General features: G+C 44.8%; 1 protein-coding gene across 1 annotated transcript in view; it reads right to left on the bottom strand.

The window, feature by feature from the left end:
* Positions 1-26: 26 nt before the first annotated feature.
* The window catches only part of LOC117054084 (collagen alpha-2(VI) chain-like), a 30,412-nt gene continuing 6,476 nt past the window's right edge, over positions 27-23,962 (bottom strand). Inside the window, exons 4-10 of the mRNA XM_033162541.1 lie at positions 23,416-23,469; positions 22,932-22,994; positions 21,747-21,809; positions 13,865-13,981; positions 10,616-10,693; positions 1,266-1,319; positions 27-143 (exon numbers count right to left, since the gene is read on the bottom strand). Coding sequence (XP_033018432.1) covers positions 27-143; positions 1,266-1,319; positions 10,616-10,693; positions 13,865-13,981; positions 21,747-21,809; positions 22,932-22,994; positions 23,416-23,469 — 546 coding nt within the window. The remainder of the gene's footprint in view (positions 144-1,265; positions 1,320-10,615; positions 10,694-13,864; positions 13,982-21,746; positions 21,810-22,931; positions 22,995-23,415; positions 23,470-23,962) is intronic.

The following is a 23,962-nucleotide window of genomic DNA, read 5'->3' on the forward strand; positions in this document are numbered from 1 at the left end:
TTGTTTCAATTTACAGTAGAGGAGTCTCAGGGGCTGCCAGTCTCAATACTGGGGGCGGAGGGGGGGGGAGAGGGGCTGCTTTGTCTTTGCTCACCATCTTTATCGCTCATCTCACTCCTGACAATGTCCTTTACGTCTCCCACCTGTGGCCGCAACAAAGCAGAAACGCGGAGGTTAGGATCCTGCAAACTCTACTTCCCAGTTCAACTCTTGCCTTGCACTCAAAGTAGATTCTGCCAGGGGTGGGCAAACGTGGCAGTTTAAGCTTCTCTCAGTTCTTTGGTTTCCCTGTCTTAAGTTGGATTCCCCATATTAGTTTACACTTTTATATAATTAATATAAAATCACGAAAATTCTTCAGCATTCGAGCATGAATTTATCCTAATGTATGATTCCCCCACCCCCGAATAGAGACAGTTTTGCAAAGCATTTCCCCCTAAATATAGTATGTCTCTGTATGTTATTCCCAATAATATAGGAATTTCTGTGAACACCTTACTCTGGGATATGCATATTTGTGTTCATAATGTTGGCTGGAGAACTGCACTTCAAAATTTCGAAAGATGTGTGTCCTTTGTTTTGTGCCTTGTTTCAGAAAGTGTAAGGTAAGTTTATTTTTCAGCGCAAGCAACTGGATTTCTCTTCCTGCCCCTAGATTTGCCCCCAGATACAGCACCGCCTCTCCTGGTACACATGCACACTTCTTCAGATACCACGGACTTCCATTTCATGCGGCTCAATGTGCTGCCTTCCATAGTTCCAGTTACAGGTAGGTAGCCGTGTTGGCCTGCCATAGTCAAAACAAAATAAAAATTTTTGAGCCACATTGAGCCGCATGAAATGGAAGTCCGTGGTATCTGAAGAAGCGTGCATGCACACGAAAGCTCATACCAAGAACAAACTTAGTTGGTCTCTAAGGTGCTACTGGAAGGGTTTTTTTTGTTTTGACTATGGCAGAACAACATGGCTTCCTACCTGTAACCATAAAATAAGCCGTAGCTTTCTAAGCGTTTGCGTGATATAAGCCATACCCCGAAAATAAGACATAGTGATAGGCGTGGACTATGCAGCGTACCAACGTGGAGCGGTTAAGAAGACGGGCAGCAACTGATGTAATAAAAACAAGACAACCCCTGAAAATAAGCCATAGTGTGTCTTCTTGAGAAAAATAAATATAAGACAGTATCTTATTTTCAGGGAAACACGGTAAAGAATCCTTGACAGATGGCCCCAAATAGTCACGAATCTATGAAGAAGCCGCTTACAGAAAGTCCAGGATCTCCCTTTTCTCCTTTCCGACCAGCTGGGCCATCCTCCCCCTGTAGAAAAGACAGAGGCACTATCGGTGGAGAAGTTTGCATCAACATCAACTCTAATAATTGTTGGTGGTAAGGGGGAAAAAAAAGGTATATAACAAGAGAATTCCAGGTTTGGGACAATTGCTAGTTGGTGAGAGAACCCCAGCAGAGATTTTAAACCACAAAATATGCAACAAAGTAAAGAGTGGAAATACAGGCTGTTAGATTTTTAAAACTTGCCCTTCTAAGTTCCTTTCAAAGTTCCCCTCTTCTCTTAGCATAAAAAAACCCACACATTTGGCAAATTTAAATTGGTTTTTGCTTACAAACTCTTCAAAGATTGAGTTAATGTGTTTCCCCACACATCAGTCAGAAAAACACAGGCAGTAAACATGGCTTAGTTACAGTGGTGAAAGTTCCTAAATTATGGCTTGTAAGAGCCATGCGGTCTGAGCTGCAGCAACCAGCTCAAACCTCTTCACTTGCTGAGCTTTTCAGATAGACTGAAGGGGAACAATGTGCTTGATTACTTTCCTCCCAAGGTGAGGGGGAGTGACCGAGCTAAGCCTGGCAGGACAGCTTACTCTATGGTCTTAACCCTTTCATGTATTAAGCATGCTGGTTATCCCACAACAATGTACTGCAAGCATCCAAGATATCAGATCCTCTGTGTTCACTGCTGAGCTGATGCACCCTCCTTGCCTCCTGCAGCCCAGGTATCCTGGCACTGAACCCTGAATCAACACTAACTGGCAGCAGTTCTTCAGGGCTGGCCTCCCCAAGATTTGCCCCCCTTTCATTACTGTGAAGTATCTGTATACAGTGGTACCCCGTGTTACGCACACAATCCGTTCCGGATCGCGCTATGTAACACGGGCGTGCTTAAACACGAACGCCCCTCCCAAAACAAAAAACCCGGAAGTCCGCACGTTTTTGCGCTTCTGCCCATGTGCAAAGTGCGCAGAACGCTTCTGCGCACCCGTGCGCCGCACGCTCTCCGGGGAGGACTTCCGGGTCACGGAGGTCCGTAAGTTGAATGTACGCAACATGGAGCGTACGCAACTCGAGGTTTGACTGTACCAAGAAAGGATCAAATTGCTGCCTTGGGCATTACAATACAGAGGTTAGCAATGCCGTATACCGTATCTTTCCGTCTATAAGACACCCCCATGTATAAGACTATTTTGGGGGATTCAGATTTAAGAAAATGCGGGGAGATGTATCCATGTATAAGACGCCCCCTATTTTTTGACATTATTTTAAAGGGGGGAAAACCTAGCCTTATACACGGAAAAATACGGTATTAAGAGAACCCTGCCAGCAGTGAAGGAGCCCCAACGAACACGAAAACACATCAAAACAGGCTCAAAGAAGAAGATAATAAAGGAAGGGGAAAGGATTAGATATCAAAGATGGGCATGATCGATTAGAGAACGGTTCTGCAACTAATTCTAACCAGGTTTGTGGTTTAGAAGTAGCAACATGATGCCCCAGAGGGCCACAGGCAGGCCGTGGTGGTCCATTTTTCTGAATCTGCTCTCGCTTACGGTGCTCAGAGCGCCGACGCAAATTGCATCAGTCGCAGATGGGACACTGGCAGAAAGCTGTTAAGGGGCGAGGTGGGGGGGGCGAAGCAAGTGACAGCTGCCCACAGGAAATAAGCAGGGCTGTGACTCAGGATTAGCTGTCCCTGCAACAGAAGCAGAATCACTAGGCAATGAGAGGCAAAAGCCAAGTTGCGAAGCCGGACTGGGGAGAATTCTGAAATGACAGCCCTTCGGAAAACAGGTCTTCCAGAGTTTGGGGAGTCCAGATGTGGCCCTCCAGGCCTCTCTGCCTGGCCCTTGGAAATCTCCCCAGACACACCCCTCTCCCCAGACCACACCCCAAGTACTTTTGCCTGGCTGGGAATGATGGGAGCTGCAGTCAATAAATCTGGCAAGGACTGCACGGCTGATGTGCTCCAACTAAGCTTGCTTCCAGATGACCTGTTCAATGAGCATTCTTTTTTTTTTTTTTCAAAAGATCATTTATTAATTGCTTATACAATATTTTACAAATATATACAGTAAATATTCCAAATACAAATAAGATACAGCATTCCAGATACAAATAAAAATAAAGATTTTAAACATAAGGCTGTTATCGTGTTTTGTTAACATTTTGTTGAGTTATTTATTCAAATTCTCCTTACTCTTTAGATTTGTATCTGCACACAAATCCGAAGGAAAAAAACAGAACAAAAAAAAAAAAAACTTATATACGTAAGGAGTAAAAAAGGGCAAAAGAAAAGAAAAAAAAAGGGAAAAAAGGAAACCCCCCCACCACCCCCATTGACTTCCTGTCCACCCAAACATATAATCAGATCTTACTTATAAGCGTAAGTCGACAGGTCTACATATCCTCATTTCATCATCATTTCGCTATAATGTCTACCGGTACCTTGTTATTCTGTTGATTTCCTCTATTTATCTTCTAAGACTATTGAAAGGCTAGCATAGCTATTTGTCCTTTAGTGTATTTTTGTACATACTTTATGTAAGTACCCCATTTTTCTTGGAACTTTTGCCTTGATCCCCCTCTCAGGTTATTGGTCAGCTGAGCCATTTCGGCGAGTTCTTGTAACTCGCTTTGCCATTCACTCACTAAAGGCGGTTCTTGCTCTTTCCATTTTTTAGCGATTTGGATTCTTGCAGCCGCCGTGGCATAGAGAAACACCTCTCTCAGTTTCACGGGAATTCCAGTATTCACAATACTCAGTAGGAAGGATTCAGGTTTTTTTGGAAAAGTAATTCCAAGCATTTTTTTTATCTCTTCATATATCGAACCCCAAAACTTTTTAATTTTTTGGCAGACCCACCACATGTGATATAAATCTCCATTGTTACCCCCACATCTCCAACACACACTACTAGAACCTTTGTAGATTTTCGCCAGTCTTGAAGGAGTAAGGTACCATCTGTGTTGCGCTTTCATCATATTTTCTTTTATCCTACTTGAGTTTGTAAAATTCATGGTGACCCTCCACAGATGTTCCCATTCCTCCATCATTATTGGCCGCCCGATGTCTTGAGCCCATCTCACCATAGATGGCTTCACTGTCTCCTCCATAACCTCCCATTCCAATAATAATTGATAAGCTTTTGAGATTACTTTTTTATTGTTATTTATTATCTCAGCCTCCAGTCTTGTTATTACTTTGGAGAACCCTATCTTTTTATCCTGTTGGAATACTCCATGCAATTGGTGGTAATCCAACCACCCCCCCATTGGTCTTTTATTTCTTCGTACTTTCTTAACTTGAGTTCTCCATTATCGTCTACCAATAAGGTGTTATAGGTAGGCCAGTTGGATCTCATATTTCTTCTCTTTATCGCTTTAGCCTCTATGGGAGATATCCACTTTGGAATTTTTGGCTCTAATATTCTTTTGTATTTTTCCCATGTTCTATATAGCGCGTTCCTGATTATATGGCTAGTAAAACCTTTATGCACTGTGTACTTACCATACTGTAGGTAGGCATGCCAACCGTATCTTAAGTCAAATCCTTCTAGATCCAGTAATTTGTTATCACTAAGTAAGAGCCACTCCTTCAGCCAAACTAAACAGACGGCTTCGTAATATATTTTAAGATCGGGGAGGCCAAATCCGCCCCTTTCTTTTTTATCTATAAGTATTTTATATTTAATTCTTGGCCTCTTACCCGCCCAAATGAATTTCATTATCTCCTTCCTCCATTCTTCTATACATGTGGTTTTCCCTATTATTGGAATGGTTTGGTATAGGAAAAGCAATTTTGGTAATATATTTGATTTAATTGTCGCTATTCGTCCAAGAAATGAAAGTTTTAACTTGTTCCAGAGTAGGAGATCTTTTTTAATCTCTTCCCAGCATCTCTTATAATTGTCATCAAAGAGATTTATATTTTTATCCGATATCCATATGCCCAGGTATCTAATTTTTGCATAAGTTTTTAATCTCGTCACCTCCTCAATCTTCTCTTTATCTTTTGCTGATATATTTTTAACTAGTAATTTGGTTTTGTTATAATTCAATCTTAAACCAGAGACTTTACCAAATTCCTGGATGACTTCTAATGCCTTTACTAGGCTATTCGTTGGATCTTCTGTCATTATCATTAAATCGTCCGCAAAGGCCTTCAGTTTATAGCAGTTCTCCCCTAGCCGGATACCTTTTATGTTGCTATCTTTCCTTAGTTGGTTATTTAATACTTCCATAGTCAAAATAAAAATCAAAGGGGATAACGGACACCCCTGTCTTGTCCCTTTATTGATTTCACACTCCTGAGAGATATCTCCATTTATGATAATTTTGGCTTTTTGCTTCTGATAAATAGCGTTTATTCCATTACTGTATTTTTCCCCCATTGCCAATTGTTGGATTGTATGAATCATAAACTTCCATGATACGTTATCAAATGCTTTTTCAGCATCCACTGCCATAAATGCAGCTGGTTTATCTATTCTGGTGTCCAAATATTCTAATAAGTTTATTATAATTCTCATATTATTTTGAATTTGCCTTCCAGGGAGAAATCCTGCCTGATCTTTGTGGATGACTTTTTGAAGCACCTTTTTAGTTCTTTCCGCCAAAATATAAGCGAATAGCTTATAATCATTATTGAGGAGCGATATTGGCCTAAAATTTGCTACATTTAGAAGATCCGTACCCTGCTTTGGAATTAAGGATATATAGCTTTCCTTCCAGGTCTCCGGGATGTTGCCTCCCTTCAGAATGTTGTTCATAATATGTATAAGGGGAGTCGCCACTATGTCCTCTAATTTTTTATAGTAACAAGCCGTGAGGCCATCCGGGCCTGGCGATTTCCCACTCTTTGCGTTCTTAATTGCGTTCTGAATTTCACATGACGTGATCGGTCCATTTAATAGATCTCTTTGTTCATCTGAAATCTTTGGTATGCTGGTTTGATTAAGATAATCTCTTATATCTTCTGCCTTTTCCTCTCCTTCTCTGTACAGTTGTTTATAAAAATTGACAAAATTTCTTTGGATTTCCTTAGGGTCTGTTATAATTTGGTCACCTGACTTTATCTTATTAATTATTTTTTCTCCTTCCCTTTTCTTTAATTGCCATGCCAGAAGTTTTCCTGGCTTATTAGCATGCTCGAAATTTTTCTGCCTCATATATTTCAATTTCCACTCTACTTCTTCACTAATCACCATCGAGTATTGCGACTGTAATATTTTGATGTCTCTTTTTATTTCTTCATCATCTGGCTTTTGGTATAATTCTTTTTCTTTTTTCCTAAGTTCTTCAATTAGGCCTTGAACTTTTTTCTCCTTCTTTTTCTTTTGGTAGGCATTTTGCTGGATAAAAAACCCCCTAATCACTGCTTTTCCAGCATCCCATACTGTATTAGGATCCATTTCACCTTTTGAGTTCAACTCAAAATACTCTTTTAAGGTTGCCTTAGCCTTCTCTACAATTTTTTCATCTCTAAGAAGGGTTTCGTTGAGCCTCCATCTTGTTATTTTTTCTCTCTCTCCTTTTAACCATACCATAACCGCGCTATGGTCCGATATTGTTTTAGGATAAATATCTGTCTTGTAAATTTTAGGTGTTAACTCTTTAGATGTCCAAATGGCATCAATTCTACCCGCTGTGTTATTTGGATAGGAAAAGTATGTAAATTCCTTTTTCAGCGGGTGTTGGATCCTCCATGCGTCTTCTAAATTTAATGTTTCTACAAGAGAGAAAAACGTACTTGGTAGCTTTATCTGTTTCTTTTTGGATACTTTTGGGGTCCTGTCCCATTCCGGGGCAGCCACCCCATTCAAATCCCCCATTAGAATAATCTTTTCCTCCATATATTCCATCAATATCTCTTCTAATCGTTGGTAAAATTGACTCTTTTTTTCGTTTGGTGCATATATTCCTGCCACCAGTATGTCCTCTCCTTGAACTGTTATTTTAATAATTACCATCCTACCTGCTATATCTTTGTAGACCAATTTGGGATCTAATTTGGACTTCGCATAGATTACGACTCCTCTTTTTTTGCTTTTATCAGATGACACAAACTCTATTCCTAACCTTTTTTTTGTCAGTAGTCTTGAATGTTGTTGTGTAATATGAGTTTCCTGAAGACATATTAGGTCTAATTTCTGTTTATACAGTATATGTTCTATCTTATTTCTCTTGGACTTTTCATTTAAACCGTTGACATTCCATGTTAATGTTCTCAGATCCATAGTTTCCCCTTCCAAAGGGTCTCGGACAACTTTATTTATTCGTTACTTATGCTTTGATTCTTATTTTAGTATTTAGAAGCAATTCAAAAAAGAAAAAAGAGAATTAAAAAAAAATTTAAGTTTTGTAAAAGTACACAATATCCTATTTTCGCCAATCCCCGTTTTTAAGTTTCTTCTTCTTCCAATTGTTTTCCAGACTCCGCCCCCTTTCCCTGATGCTTTTTCCCTCCCAACTCCTCCTTGTATGTCCTTCTGAACTTGTCTGCCTCTGCCCACGATGTAAATCTCCTTCTTTTCCCTTTAAAATAGAAGGAGATCCCTTCCGGGAACTCCCACCTGTGTGCAATGGCTTTCTCTCGTAATGCTTCAACTAATGGTTTATATTTATCGCGCTTCCTCAGTAATCTTGTTGGTACAATTTTATGAATAATGATCTCAGAACCTGCAATCTTGAGCTTATTCTTACTACTGAGTTGTAAGATCTTATCTCTAATTTCCATGGTGACAAAGGTAATTAAACAGTCCCCTGGCCAGTTGTTTTTCTTCGCATAGCTTGATCTAATTCTATACACTTTCTCAATATTCTGAGTTAACTCTGTCTCTTCCATCTTTAACCACTTGGCCAGTTCTACGATTATTTTCTCTTCTATCTGCTCGTTTGGTTCCTCTGGGATCGCTCTTAACCTGAGAGTTTTTTCTCTTCTATGCATTTCGATCATCGCGATCGCATCTAAGACCGCTTCATGCGTTTCCTTCATCTCCTCAATATCTTTCTTCACTTTATCTACCTCTATCTTTCTTTCCTTACTTTCTTTCTGAGTCTTTCTCACCCCTTCCTCCAGGTTGATTGTTTTGCCTTTCAGATCCTGCACTGTCTTTGTAATCTCTGAATTTTTTAACATCAACTCATTCATTTTTCCCGTAATCTCTGACACCATCTTAGCATTTTCATCAATCTTAGACCCCATTCCATCCAGTTTCTGATCTATAATTTTAGCATTGTCATTCATTTCTTTTTTGAGTTCTGATTTCAATTCTGAAATATCTTTTTTCAGTCCAATTATTAACTCCTTCATCTCCATATTTAAATTGAGTTCCGGGGTCGAGCTTCTTCTATTGGTGGTTGCAGTCACTCCAGGTGTCGCAGATGTTGCATTCTTCTTATTAATATTAGACATTCCCTTCTGATAGTATACAACCCCCTTATTACTTCCTCCCCAGTATTAGAGAATAAAATTACACTGAATAGAAGAAAAAAGAAACAAAAAAGAAAGATATTTAGTAGAAAAGAATAGAGGAAAAAGGGAACAAGAGAGAAATAAAAAGAAAAAAGAAAGAAGAAGGAGAGAAAGAGAGAGGAAGAGAAAAAATGAAAAAAGAAGAAAAGAAAGAAGAAGAGAAAAAAAAGAGAAAAAAAAAGGGGGGAAGAAAAGAAAAAGGTGAAGAAAAAGTAGGAAAAGGAGATAACTAAATGTAAACTCTAAATAGTACAATGGTACAAACAATAATACAAGAGGAGGGGTCCAAATATTACCTACATCAGCTCAGAAAGGGAGTATGACCAATTTCTACTCAATAAACACTATAGTAGTTTAACAGATACACTATAACCTCAAATTGTGCAGTCAATATCAAATTGGATATTCAAAATCCCCAATTCCATCAAGAGTATAGGGGTAAGAATTTTCACCTTAAGAGTACAATTTTAAATAGAACCTGCTATTACTCTCTCAGCCACCAGGTGGCAGCGTTGTGTCGCTTTTTCATCCACCACCAGGGAAACGCCTCGATGTCTTTCTTCGCATCCGAGATTGTTTCAACGCATCATTTCGTACTTCCCTTTCCTTTGTTTCAACGCGTCATTTTGTACTTCCCTTTCCTTCCGCTGTTCCAGAAGAGAAGGTCGAATATTGGAGGAGAGGATGGCTTTTATCAAGCACTGCCACTTATCGTTTTTTAACAAATCAGTAGCCTTTCCGTTCCTGTTCTCTTTAAATCATTCACATAAGCTGGTTATCTCCCCAATCCAAATCTTTTCTCCCCCTCTCAACAGGCTGTGCACATCCACTTTAACTCTTTATCTCAGGGTTCTGGGGCGGAGCATAACCGTTTCAGTTCATGGTTTGTATTGCCTCTTACTTAATCACAATCCAATTAGATTAGAACGACAATTCCACAATTCAACAAACGCATATGTTTGCCCTGCCAGCCAAAGTCCAGTCCGCTTACCAGTCCTTATTCAAGCTCAGCCTCCGATATCAGGTACCCAACGTTTTAATACATTTGGGTTGACACCCCTTCACTTTTCTTTCCACCGCCAAAGTTAAACAAGGCTTCCTGCCCCCCCGGTTTCAAGGGCTAGGAAATCGCTGCAATGCCGAGAGGCTTTTGTTCCTTTTAGTTCCTCAGCGCTGGCAACATTCGCCTCCGCTGCACTCCTTACACACTCCCTGGCAGCAGGAAAGGTTTTTCAGTCTTTTCAGTCTTTGGCTTTTCTTACTTTCAACTGGAATTCCCCCGCTGGCTATACCCGGTTACAGGCTTACTCGTCGGGCGGAGGGAGAGCTGCTCTCGGCGTCCCAGGTCCCGTCCTTCCAGACGTCCCACGTCCCGCTTCAGGGACCCTACCGACGCCGCGGCTCTTCCCTTTTAGGTCTCGGAAGCCCTCCGAGACCTTTTTTTGGGGTCGCGAAGCCTTGCGAACCCCCTTTTCCCCCTAACGACGAGCGCGCGCCTCGGGAGCTCCAGAAACGCGCGACCGGATGCTAGTCGCGGGAGACCCGGAAGTCTCAATGAGCATTCATCCTCGTGGAGAGGTCAGACGACGTCAAGCAAGCATTATCCCACACTTTCCAGGGGTGATCTCAGTTCCACAGTCTAATGATACACTTTAATTGGGCAACCCAGGATTGGCTGGTACGGAAATCACTCTCCCCCTCCCCCCAAATAATGACAGTCTGGAACACAAACACAAACATCTGTATGGCATTCACGTCATCCCATCCAACACTCTGTTTTCTATTTCGTAGGACTCAGGTCTGGCAGGGCTGTCTCTGCCTTCTGTTTCATCCTCAGAATACTCACCACTCCTCCTTTGTTGCCAGGAGTTCCCGGGGGTCCCCTGAGACAAAGCTGTTGCCTTCCTCTTCTACCCCTCTCGCCCTGGGAACAGAAAAGGCAGTCCTGTAGTGTCTCCTTTAAGCACAGGCATTGCTCAAAGGTCCCACCCATCTGTAACTTTGACTAGTCAATGTCTTTCGAGGGAGAAGTCCACAGCCCAATGCTAGGAGATGTGAACATTGGCAGAGGACAGTTGATGAACAGTGGACCTACCAGACCACTCATCCCAGGGGTAGACAATGCAGTGCCCTACAGAGGTTATTGGACTCCAGCTACCGTCATCGGCAGCCCACGTGGCCAATGGTAGATGTCATGGACTGGTTTGACGCAGAGGAACCAGCTGGGGAGCCACCAAGGGAAGAAGGCTCAGAGCCAGGGGAGCAGTGGTGGGACAATGACAAGTGGCCAGGGGGAGAAGACTGGGAAGAGGTGGTGCTGGAAGCTGAAGAGGCAACAGGGTTTAGTGAGCAGGAAGAGGCTGTGGCAGAGAGTAATCCAGACTCAGAGGTAGAAGCTGAAGCCGGTGGGTGGGAAGAGGGAAGCCAAGAGGCAGAGATGAGATAGGCTGGAGAAGAGGCAGGGATGTCTTCCCCTCCTGCTGCGACCAGCTCCCCTCTCCCCCTGTCTCCCAGAACCGGAAGAGGGCTGAAAAGGGCAGAGCAGTGGCAGGCTGCACGCAGGCGTAGTCTCTGATGTGGGAATATTGAGGGTGGCAGGAGAGGATATATTGATTATTAATATCCTTCCTAACTTGCGCTAGCAAGTTTCCTCACTTAGCAGAGTGTGTCCCCCTTGTTACGCAGCAGAAAACAAGTTGCTGACCTTTTACTATTATACAATTCAATCTAGCTCAGACTGAATTGTGTGTTCCTGCTAAGATCCCCTTTGAACCCCCCCCCCCCTAAAAAAAAGAATAAAGACACCACAGTAACAAAAAGTAGTTTTACTCACGATCAGGCAGAGCACAGTGTGATCCCTGAAGGCACGCTTAAGGCTTAAAGTTACAAACATGTACGAACAGGTTTACCCCATATGGGAGGTGACCTGGGGAACTGCTGTGGCAGCCAGAAGTCCAGTCCAGGTGATGCAGGAAGGACAAAGAGAGAGGAAGGTAGCTGCGTGTCTTGGCCTTTTACCAGGTCTGGAAAGGCCACGCCCACCTACTAGTCACATACAAGGAAGGATGCTCCAGGCCAGAAGGAACAGGAAGTTTCGACTGGCTGGACCAAATTTTCCCTTGCAGGTCCACTCTAGCAAAACAAGGAATGTTGTACTTGACTGCTCCCAGTGGATTACATCCCACATATGATTGCTTGGGGAAAGCCCTGGGGAGGAGAGGACTTAAGACAGCCGTGAGAAGGCTGGGACTTTTAGTCTCAACAACTGCTGCTCTGCTCATTAGGCTTGACACCCAACCAAGTCTGTGGATACCATGTTTATGGTAATAAAGAGTTAACTCCAGCTTTGAATGGTGTGATTTACTGCTGGCTTGCTTTTTGATAGTGGGAGATAAGAGTCCAACAGCATCTAGAGGGCATCACATTCCCCACCCTGACTTTTACAGGGAAGATGAATCCAATGCTAAACAAAGAGACTCTTCTTAATCAGGGATGTGGAACCTCTGCCGCAAGAGCTATATGTGGCCCTCCAGGTCTTTCTATTTGGCCCTTGGGACTCTCCCCAGGCCATACCCCCCTCCTGAGCCACACCCCTCGCCTCCTCTGCTTTGACCCCACACTCGGGAAGTGAGAAATCGGTAGGTTTGCATTTCTGAACACATGGTTTGGTTGGAGAACTCAATCACAAGATTTGGAGAAGCCAAATTTAAAAACACAATAGTGTCTCATGTTGGTTTGAGAATTAGGATGGACGAACCGGTCAGTTTTGCTTTCTCATTTTTCCAGGGATTAGCAAACCTTTTCCCCTGACCTCCGTGCATATCAGGAGAAATTTTTTTTTTGCTGCCTTCTTGAGCAGGGCAATAATTATATTTAATGCATTAAAAAAAACAACTGTTGCAACAAGTCAGACCGTTTTTTTTTTCTGCAGAATTGGTCGGCGACTGTAATGAGCGAATGTTTCCCATCCGTAGATGAGCCCGTTAGCCTAGGTTTTTTTTTTGCACTTGGTTCTGCGATGGAAAGAACCACACAAACATGCTCCTACCTGCGTAGGAGAAAAGGGCACTTGGCTATCCTACACAGGAGAAAAAAGGTTGCTTCTCCATTCTCTCTGCTACCTGCCACGAGATCAAGAAACTGCCGGCATGAGGACTCTTTGCCCTTTGATGGCTACAGCTTCCCCCTGGATGCTCTCCTCCATAATTTAGGGTTTGGAGATGGAGAGACAGAGAGAGAGAGGTGGCGGAGGTGGAGAAACTCTTCATGTTCTCTCGCTAATCAGCACCAAAGCGGGAATGGTTAATGATCTCTTAGAGGGCTCTTAGAGTGTCACTGCCTCCTGCCACTGATATAAAAGTCCTAACCTCTTAAAGCATTTATGAAGGCAGCTTTCTCTCTCCATCCCTCCCACCCTGGACTAGTTCACTTTTCATCTACTCTTTTAATTTATTTTTCAAATGACACACAGCAGCCACTAAGCTCTCCTCTTGATCTTTGTGACCACCCACATCCCTGGCCCAGATCTAGCTACTGTGACCCATGCGCCCATCACCTCTCCGGACTACTGTGGCATGCTGTTTGCAGGGCTGCCCTTGTAGCCTGTTTCAGCCTTGACAGACTGGAAATAAGGCTAGGGATAAACCACACAGTCCCCCCCCCAATCTTAAATGCAAGACAAATGCACCCCAATGTGCAATGGACTTCAGAGTAGTGGCAAATTCAGAACCGCAGGTCCATTTGTGACAGTCACAGCTGCGCCACCTCCCCTTCTAAGCTTATGCAACCTTCTAGGGTTATAAAAAATTCTTATCATTATACAATAAAATAATTACGGGTGCATTGCAATGATCAATGCAGATCTTCTTGTGTTGCCTTTCAGCTGAATCTACGAGTTTCAGCGTTGGATAAATGGGATGCTTCCATCATTTGCTGGAATACGTATTCTAACTTTATTTCACTAACATAAATTTGGTCGGCTTGAAGGAAAAGATTGCATTCAACAAAACACAAAACAAAACAAAACAGGCCTGCAGGGGATTCTGTTTCCTTGCTTCCACCCCTGACCACCAGAACCTACCAAAAAATCTCTTACCTGTACTCCTGGCTCACCCTGAGGTCCTTGCAGGCCAGGTGGTCCAGCGACACCCACCTTGCCAGGTAGGCCTACCTGTCCTTTAAAGCCTCCCAGGCCAGGCACCCCCTTGGCCCCCTGCAAGTTTGAACAAAGACTTCCTCTCAGGATACAGCATTTGCACTGATTTCAACATCTCTCTGTCACCTGTGAGGGCCGATCTACCCAAGGGGGCTCAGATCATAACAAAATGACTGTAATGCAACATGAAACTTATAGTCCATCCTAAAACAGAACAGGGGTGTAGAACCTCAGGCTTGGGCATCAGCTGTGGCCCTTCTTATATATATATATATGTTATGTACTGAGTTGAATAGGATCCAGAACGCAGCAGTCTGATTGGTCCTAGAACAATAGGATCCAGAATGCAGCAGTCAGGGTGAGACAGGGTGGTGAGTCGTCGGGGGATCGGGACCGGCCATTACCTCGTCAGAGATAAAAGGCTGTTGGACCCCGCCCCAGGTTGCGGGAGCAACATTGTTGTTTGCCAGATTCTGCCTGTGATCCTGTTCCTGACCTTGCCTGGTTTCCTGCCCTGTATCCTGCCTCGGCTTTGCCGGACTGACTCCTCGCAGACTCTTTGGACCCCGGGCCGGATCTGGACCTCGCTTCTTGGATTACCCTTGGGACCAGCACAAGGAGAGACCTTGGAGAGCAACTGCCTGTTGCTGCAGATAATACTGAGCTAGATGAACCAATGGTCTGGGCTTGGCGGAGGCGACATGTACAAATTATTTAGACAGGCTGATGAATAAACGGAGCCCTTGCTTAACTTCCTTCTTTCTCCAGCCTAATAAGTTAGAGTGTTTCTTGGCTCTATAAATAGAGAAGTCTATCCATCTCAAAGGGGGAGGCTCGGTGTTCGGAGATGCTGACGCCACCCCTGGAAGGTGGAAGCCTCCTGAGGGGGAAGGAGATGAATGACTGAACCAAGCAGGGTTGCGGTGGCCTGGCTGATTAAGATGGGAAATCCTGGAGAAGATGGATGGGCTGCTCTGGAAAGGCTGACTTTCCCATTTAGTACAAGTGACCCCCAGTGACTCTCGATGTAATTATGGAGAGAGAGAAAGATGTTGCACAAACAGAGCAATTGAGAAGTGTGGTGTGCCCAGAACAGTCAGCAAGGAAACAGGAAGAAGATTGAACTTCTGGAGAAGGCTATCAGAACAGCTAATAACCTTGGAGGGTATGGCTTCCCTCCCCTGTCAGAAGCAGTTCACTTCTGGTCATGTTGTGCAGATGCCTGATTATCGTCTTCCAAAGCAACTACTCTATTCCGAACTTGAAAATGGAAAGCGTAATGCTGGTGGTCAACAAAAGAGGTTTAAAGACTGTCTCAACATTTAAAAATGTAGTATAAACACTGACAACTGGGAAACACTGGCCTGCGAGTGCTCCAGTTGGAGAACAGCCTTTACCAAAGGTGTCATGGGCTTTGAAGACGCTCGAACTCAGGACGCAAGGGAGAAACGCGCTAAGAGGAAGCCACGTTTGGCAAATCCACACCGTGAACAACTCCCACCCAGAAACCAATGCCCCCACTGTGGAAGGATGTGTGGATCCAGAATTGGCCTCCACAGTCACATATGGACTCATTGCTAAGACAATCTTACTCGGCTACGAGTGATCGCCAGAAAAGAAGAAGACGACTTCTGGATGCTATTTGCTGGAAATTGCTTGTGCTCAGGTTCTGCTTCCAGGGTTCTCACTGTAGCAGAGCAGATTCCCTTCAATACAGCAGAAAGCTAGTTTGCAGATTCGTTTGAATCTCTTTCGTTAAGCAATCCAGTCTGGCTTGCCCAGATTGGATTTTTCCGGTTAAGTCCCCTTTTGATCCCTCTCAAAAGAATAAAGACACAATGTTAGGGCGCCGACAAGTTGGCATGCTGAAGTGCAGCAGTCAGAGTCAGATAAGCCGAGGTCAAACAGTCCGGGTCAGAAGCCAGCTGAGGTCAGGTATCAGCAGGGGTCAGGAGAAGCCAAAGTCAGGAACAAGCCAGGAGTCAGGAACACAGGAACAGAACAAGCAAGAGCAACCACAACTCAGCACAGCAGTTGCAGGTGCTAGTGAAGGGAACAGCCGGCCTTACTTAAGTAGCCGGTCTATAACCACGTCTCTTATGAGTTCCAGCTGCCTCTAATTGTTCCCTGTGTCTCTCAGCTCTACGCTCTACAGCTGAGAAGGGAGGAGGGGAAGGGCCCTGCCGGTTTCTCTCCTCACAAGGGCCTGATTCTGGCTCTACTTCCTCCTCCTCCTGTTCTGGTCTTTCCCCCTCTCCATCTGACTCTTCCTCTTCCGAGGAGTGCCGCCACCAGTCTTCTCCAGGTATGAACTCCTCCATTTCCCCAGGTTCTTCCGTGGGTGCAGCCTCGCCGGGGGGGGGGGAGGGCTTGCCACCACTCCTCCTCATCTGGCTCAACCCTGACACACAACAGTCTTTCTTCAAAAGCAACAATACGTTTGCTTACATTCAGCCTCACAGCATGATCCCCAAAGGCAGGCTTTGGGCTTGTAGTTACAGCTACAGTAAGTAAGTAAGTTTTGTTTATGGCCATTGGCCCAACACATAAAAATACAATTCCAAAACAACCTATAATATTTAAAACCTTCGCCAGAGGCTGAAACCCTCTGCTCGTTACTAAATAAAAGCACAGACTGTCCAACTATCTATTTTTGCAATTTGGCTCCTGGGTTAGCGGGGTTCTCCTGACCATATCAGAGCCCTTTTTTCTTCTTTAGAGCTAAGACTCTGTTCAAGTATTTGGCAACAGTGCGTGATCTAGATGGATCTTCGTCGTTCAATAGAAATCTCAGTTTGCTTTCTTTCGCATCACTCGTGCATCCCACTAAGTATGGAGCAAGAAACTTACTCCTGAGCAACGAATAATGAGGACAGCTAAGGAGTATGTGGTGCAGCGATTCAGGTGATCCACAGTTACAATCACATAAAAGAGATATCTGTCCATTAGAGATTCTATTTTCCATTACATTGGAAGGGAAGACGTTGAATCTTGCCTTTATAAAGGCATATCTGTGGGCTGCTACCGAAAGAGAATCCAAGTATTCGGGGAGTTTTTGCAAGGGTAATAAGCCAAGGTTTAAGGGGGAGCAAGTGCCATTACCCAGTGCCATCTTCTGCTGCAAATATATCTCATCTAGTTTATAAATTACTGTTCTTTTGGCTGAAGCTAGATCCTGCTCCAGTAGATTTGATGGGGAGCGTCCCATAGCCATAATTCTCAGTTGCAGTGTCTTAACCCATGGGCTTTGGAAATCATCCCTCCACATACACTGTATCAAATACAGATTTGAGAGATTATGCCAGAGCGATACCCAGTGGCAGAGTATGTGTTTCCAAAGGGCATTTTCAAGGGATGTGATATTAAGTTCCATTCTTATCGCTGTATTGCTTACACAGTTGGGTAATTTCAGTAATCTCCTTAGAAATAGATTTTGTATTACTTCTAATTCGGGTAATTTAACAAAGGTCCCCCAGACTGAAATCGCGTAAGCAATTGTCGGAACCACCTTGGCCTTGAACACTTTCGGTGCTGATGGAATATGCAGGGCCCCCTCGGAGAAAAAGTATCGCAGAATCGAAAATGAGACGGTTTTAGCTCTGTTTGTAACATAGGCTAAATGGGCCTTCCAGCCAAGATTGTATTGGAGCTGAACTCCCAAGTAGTGGAATCTGTACACTTGCTCGATAGACCTCCCATCAATTCTCCAGTTGTAAAGTTTCCGGCTCTTGGAGAAGATTAGTATCTTAGATTTTACGTAATTTATTGTGAGCTGGTTTGAATTGCGGTATGACCCAAATATTTTCAAGGCCCTCCTAAGACCCACTCTTGAAAAAGATAAGATCACTGCATCATCAGCAAATAATAATAGGGGGCAGCAGAATTGTGCAAGGTGGGGAGCATGGATCCTAGAGAGCCAGTGTGGTGTAGTGGTTAAGAGCGGTAGACTCGTAATCTGGGGAACCGGGTTCGTGTCTCCGCTCCTCCACATGCAGCTGCTGGGTGACCTTGGGCTAGTCACGCTTCTCTGAAGTCTCTCAGCCCCACTCACCTCACCGAGTGTTTGTTGTGGGGGAGGAAGGGAAAGGAGAATGTTAGCCGCTTTGAGACTCCTTCGGGTAGTGATAAAGCGGGATATCAAATCCAAACTCTTCTTCTTCTTCTTCTTCTTCTTCTTCTTCTTCTTCTTCTTCTTCTTCTTCTTCTTCTTCTTCTTCTTCCTATTCTGAGCATCTATTAGGGGTGTCCTCATGTCAGATATAAACAGATTAAACAGGAGTGGCGCAAGTATACATCCCTGGCGGACACCTCTATTAATGGGAATTAGGTTAGTAAGATCCCCCTCCGGTGTAATTCTGACCCTAGCCGCTGAGCCCTCGTGGAGCTTGATTATTAACCACAGGAGCCTTCTGCCTATGCCCCAACAGGCAAGTTTTCTCCATTGGAGACTCCTGGGGATGCTGTCGAACGCCGCCTTTAAATCAATAAAAGCCGCACAAAGTTGGCCGCCCTTGGTTGCGGAGTATTTCCTGGCAAGATGGTGTAAAATCAGAATATGGTTAACTGTTGATTGTCTTTGCCGGAATCCAGCTTGTTCAGGTCCAATCAGCAATTCCCCATCGGCCCATTGGGAGAGTTTGTTCAGCAGAAAGCGGGCGTATAGTTTTCCAACTATCGATAGCAGGCTGATGTTCCTGTAGTTCCCAGGGTCATCCGGTGTGCCTTTTTTATGTATTGGGATGATAATTGCGTTTTCCCATATTTTTGGGATCCTCCCTGTTTTATTTACCGCATCAAAAATAGTCGCCAAGACATTTGCCCACCAATCTGCATGATATTTTATAGCCTCCGCCAGGATCAAGTCAGGGCCAGGGGCTTTTCCTGTTTTAAGTTTGGTAATTAGATCGTGGGTGTCATCCGGAGCAGTAGGTGGCCAAAGGGGGAGGTGCTCCCAAAATTCATCTCTTATGCCAGCAACGCTATCAGATGAGGTAAAATGCTTCCCATACTGGGGCTGAAATAACAGTTATAGGATATCTTTTAGTTCTTTTATTAACCAGAAGCCAGAATTGCCTGGAGTTTCGAGAAGATGCTGCTGCTATAAGTGCCTGCCATTGGCTTGTTTGCCATTCTAATTCAGCTTTCCTTTGAGTTTGCTTGTAGGCTGATTTTGCTTGAAAGTATTCCTTAGGGAGTACAGTTGCCCCAGAAGCCTTATAGTCATTATAAATACTGCCTAGGAGTTGTCTAGCTTGTTTACAGCCATTGTTGAACCAAGGAGCACCTGGCTTCCTTTGCATCCGAGCTATTTTTTGCGCCGGGGCAGTGAAGAAGGCCGTTAACTCTTCTGACATTTTTGCAAATACTTTTAGAGTTTGGTCGTACTCGTGAGAGTTCGACTCAAGTTCTGAGTAAGATGGTTTTAGCCCTTGTTGAAAATACCCTGAGTATTTCTGGGCCTGGCTTACTGACCATTTTTCTCCCTTAACCTGCAGAGCCGAGTTCACAACCATATATGTTGAATGACTTCGCTCGACTGGGGACCGGCTGTGGATTCATCCCGTATGAGGATCCGGCCCATGTGCTGCTGGCTGGGAGCCAGCAGTGCAGTCCAAGAGAAGAAAATGGAAGAAGAGTCAAAAAGAGAAAGATGGCTGCATGAATGGACCTCTTGTGGGGTCTCCCGGGGTCACGCCCACCTACCTGGTCACATGCAGGGGGAGGATGCTCCAGACCAGGTGTAACAGGAAGCTATACTGGCCTGAGTAACATCCCCCTGTCTGTGTCCACTCTAGGGAAACAAGGGGTGTTGTATTTGACTACTCCAGTGGATTACATCCCACACGACAGGCCTGATCCAGCAGGCCACTTCTTCTGCTGCATCCTTATTCGATCCTCAGTTCTACTCTCAGAAGCATCTTGCTGGACGGGGCAGAGCTAGGAGGTTAGTTTCCTGGCAGTTCAGTCCCTGTCGCTCAGGGTCCCTGCCCAAGTTGAACATTAATCCCTGTTGTGTTCAGAACAGCTTGCCTACCTAATGAGAACCTCGACTCCTCAGGAAGTGTGCCTTTTGCACTAGCATTTCCACAATGAAAAAAGAAAAAAATTGACTTTAACTGCAGGAAAGCCATGGTGGAAACAGCCTTTAACTTTTATTGTGTGTCTGTTTTTTAAAGTATTTTTTATTAAAGATTTTCTTGATTTACAAAGGTAGTGCAATGTCTCTCTTGTATTTTTTCCATGTAACATTTTTACAAGTCAATTTCGTTTGTTGAGACATTAGGAAGAAAAGGGGGAAAGAGGTGGACGGGATGGGGAGATGGGTGGGGTGACGATGTTTCTATTTTACAGTGGTACCTCGACTTACGAATTACTCGACATACGAATTTTTCGACTTACGAATGAAAAAAGTGCCCGCACGCCTACGAATTTTTCGACATCCGAAGGACATCCGTTGGCAGTTTTAGATGGGGTTTACTCGACTTACAAATTTTTCCGAATTTTTCGTTTCCAATCCATTCCTATGGGGAAATCGGTTTTTTCAACTTACGAATTTTTTGACCTACGAATGTGCATTCGGAACGGATTAAATTCGTAAGTCGAGGTACCACTGTACTTAATATATGTAGGGTTTGGTGTCAGCGTTGTTTGTGCAGGTTCTCTGTTCTTTTGTGTTCCTTTGGTGGTGAGAGAGGTCGGGGATGGTGTAGGATGTTATTGTTCATTTGTGTTTGGCTGTGGTGGTCTTTGGTTTCCTGTGTGAGTGGGGTGGGTGAGTGTTTTTGGTCAGGTTAGCCATATTGATTTGTATGCTGTCGGTAGATTTTTGTCATTGTCTTGTTGGGCTGTGTGTGTGATGAAGGGAAAAATTAGCGCTAATACGCCCAGGAACCTCACCAAAATGCTGGAGAGGGTGCACCTCCACAGGCACATACCTCCACATGTGGTGGGAGTGCCCCAAAATCCAACTATTCTGGACAACAACCATATGAGAAATAGGTAAGATAAACAAGCAAGTGCTAGAAATCACCCCAGAATTGGTCTTACTAAACATCTTCCAAGACAATAATGCCCACTTACAACACAAAGAAATGTCCTGCTCACAAGTAGGATTCTGGCAGAGACACATGCCCGACTGGCATGTTCCCTCCCTCCTGGACGATCGTCCGTGAGCTTCTCAAGCATTCCTCAGCCTGAACATCACAGCGACTGATGCCAGAAGACATCAGCACACTCTTATGTGCGCAGTTGTGTAACAGACCACAGCAACTCAGCATGTTGGCCAATCTACTTTATTTACATATAATACACACAAAGCTCTTCAACATGGCTCCCTCTCTCTCTAGCACCAGACAACAAAGAGCAAGAACAAAGGACAATAGTCCCACTTCAGGGAACACAGTAAGACAAACATCCTGTCTACGTCACATCCCATTTCCCACTCTGTGGAATGAAAACACCATCATGTGATAGACAACAATCCCATGACTGCGCATGGGGAATGAATCTCCAACAAGTAGGTGGTAACTATTGTGACCGGGGATTTGAAACGTGGTTGTTAATCTCACTCTCTTTTTCACATGCTTTTTGCTCCCTTGTGGAAGAAAGGGGTGGGGCTTCCAGCACAACAAGGGTTAAAGCTGCTGTTGCAAAACAAAGGCCAAATGAGGCAAAGCCCAGAGGAAATCTTCGGAAAAGTTGGCATTTGCCTTGCAAGAAAGGATAGCCGCATTTGAGCAACGGAATATAACATTGTTAACCATGGCTGATAGATGTTGGAGGACTAAATAACCTTTCGCAACATGATTTCAACAGCACTGACCTTTTCTCCTTTCTGCCCTGAAATTCCCTTGGGCCCGTCTGTGCCAGACTCTCCGCGCTCACCCTAGGCAAAGCCCAAAGATCACTGTAACCATTATGGAATAAACCCATGCAAGCAAACTGATAAACAGGGGTGGACAAGTGGGGCAGGGCAACACAGAAAGTTCCGTTTTAAAAAGGGTGCATTGAAATCCTTAAAAGTTGCTCCTTCTATGGAAAAACACATTCAGAAGTGGGTGATGTGAAGAAGAGAAGTAATTGAGGGTGTGTGTGTGCTTAACCTTTGCCTGCCCGCCCCTTTTCTACTGTGGCTTCCTGCTGCAAAATGACTTTTCCCTGCAAAATGACGTGTTTCCCTTCACAAACATGCACCCGGAATTCTGCTAAGTCATGGGTCAGCAAGCTAAGGCCCCGGGGCCAGATCCGGCCCAATTGCCTTGTGGATCCGGCTTGCGGACAGTCTGGGAATCGCCGTGTGGATCGGCGTGGGGATTCTGATCATTCGGGCTGTGCCCTCCCCTCCCAACACACACATAGCAGAGCCGTCCCCCCTTCTCCCCCTCCCTCCCCTGGCTTCTCCCTGCCCTGCCTAGAGGAGGAAGGGGGCTGGGCTTTGTTGAGCTGCGGTTGGCTGAGCGCCATTTTAAGCAGCCCCTCTCTATTGCCAGTCCTTTTGTGCTGCTCGTTATCCCTCCACCGCCCCGCCCCCCAGCCCCTGCCGCTCACAAGGCACAGGAGCTGCTGTTGGCTGAGTGCCATTTAAAGCAGAGCAGCCCCTCTCCAGAGGCAGCCCTTTCGCGCCAATCGTCCCGCCGCCGCAAGCCCCTGCCGCTCGCAAGGCACAGATAAGCAGCCACCGGGGCTCGTCCGGTGCTGTGGAGATGGAATTGGAGAGTCGGTGGGGGGGATCCCCCCCCAATATAGTCTGCCTCCCCCACAAGGTCTGAGGGACTGTGGACCGGCCCCCTGTGGAAGAGGTTTGCTGACCCCTGTCCCAAGTGAACGGGTGCATTAGTAGTGGAAAAGAAGTGGGTTGGGGAAGGGTTAAGCAAGCATGACTCCCCAGAGACACTTCTCTGCTTCCAAATGCCCTTTCCCAAAGCTGTTTCTCCCTAACAGAACCAGCAGTCAACACACATAGCCCACCAGGTAGAAGACAATATTTTTTTTAAGCTTTGCACCTCACCTTGGGTCCCAGAAGCCCATCTGCACCTGAGGTCCCTGGACTTCCAACGCCACCAATTTCCCCCTGTGCATGGAACGAGACACAGAGGAATTAGCCAGTCCTTTGGTGCTGTGGGTTAAACCACAGAGCCTAGGGCTTGCCGATCAGAAGGTCAGCGGTTCGAATCCCTGCGACGGGGTGAGCTCCCGTTGCTCTGTCCCAGATCCTGCCCACCTAGCAGTTTGAAAGCACGTCAAAGTGCAAGTAGATAAATAGGGACCACTCCGGTGGGAAGGTAAACGGTGTTTCCATGCGCTACTCTGGTTTCACCAGAAGCGGCTTAGTCATGCTGGCCACATGATCCGGAAACTGTACGCCGGCTCCCTCGGCCAGTAAAGCGAGATGAGCGCCGCAACCCCAAAGTCGTCTACGACTGGACTTAACTGTCAGGGGTCCTTTACCAGATAGATAGATAGATAGATAGATAGATTTTAATTCTTTTTACCTTGATTCCATCTGCTCCTGGAGGTCCTGTCCTTCCTGGCAACCCACGTAAACCCTGAGGACAAATTGTGACCAGGCAATGAAGACGTACAATGAGAGCAGGCCCTCACACTGAGGGATCTCAATCAAGTTATTCTCTCTCAGTATAACCTACCTCGCAGGATTGTTGTGAGTGTAAAATGGCGGCGGCAGGGGGACACACCAATTATGTCTCCCCTCCCTTCCATGCAGAAATAGAAGTCTAAAGTTTTATGGCATGGCTGATATTCTGTGATTATTTTGTTTACCACTTAATAGACGTTTTAACATTCATTTTACTCTTTTGTGGAGCTTACTGTGCCCTGCCGTGGGGTCCTAGGGCGAATGACAGTTAAGAAATGCACCTACAGAAAAATGAAGGAATAAAACAGCCAAGGGCACGTTGTGAAGATGGAGAAGAGGAATAAAGAGCAGGAGTTGATTATGAGGAAAAGAAAGTGAGAAGTCAGGACCCCTCAGTTGCAAGCAGAGCAGGGCATGGTGATCCCGTTTTTTCCAAGATGTGTTCA

Source organism: Lacerta agilis, chromosome 10, assembly GCF_009819535.1.
Source record: "Lacerta agilis isolate rLacAgi1 chromosome 10, rLacAgi1.pri, whole genome shotgun sequence".
NCBI lineage: Eukaryota > Metazoa > Chordata > Lepidosauria > Squamata > Lacertidae > Lacerta > Lacerta agilis.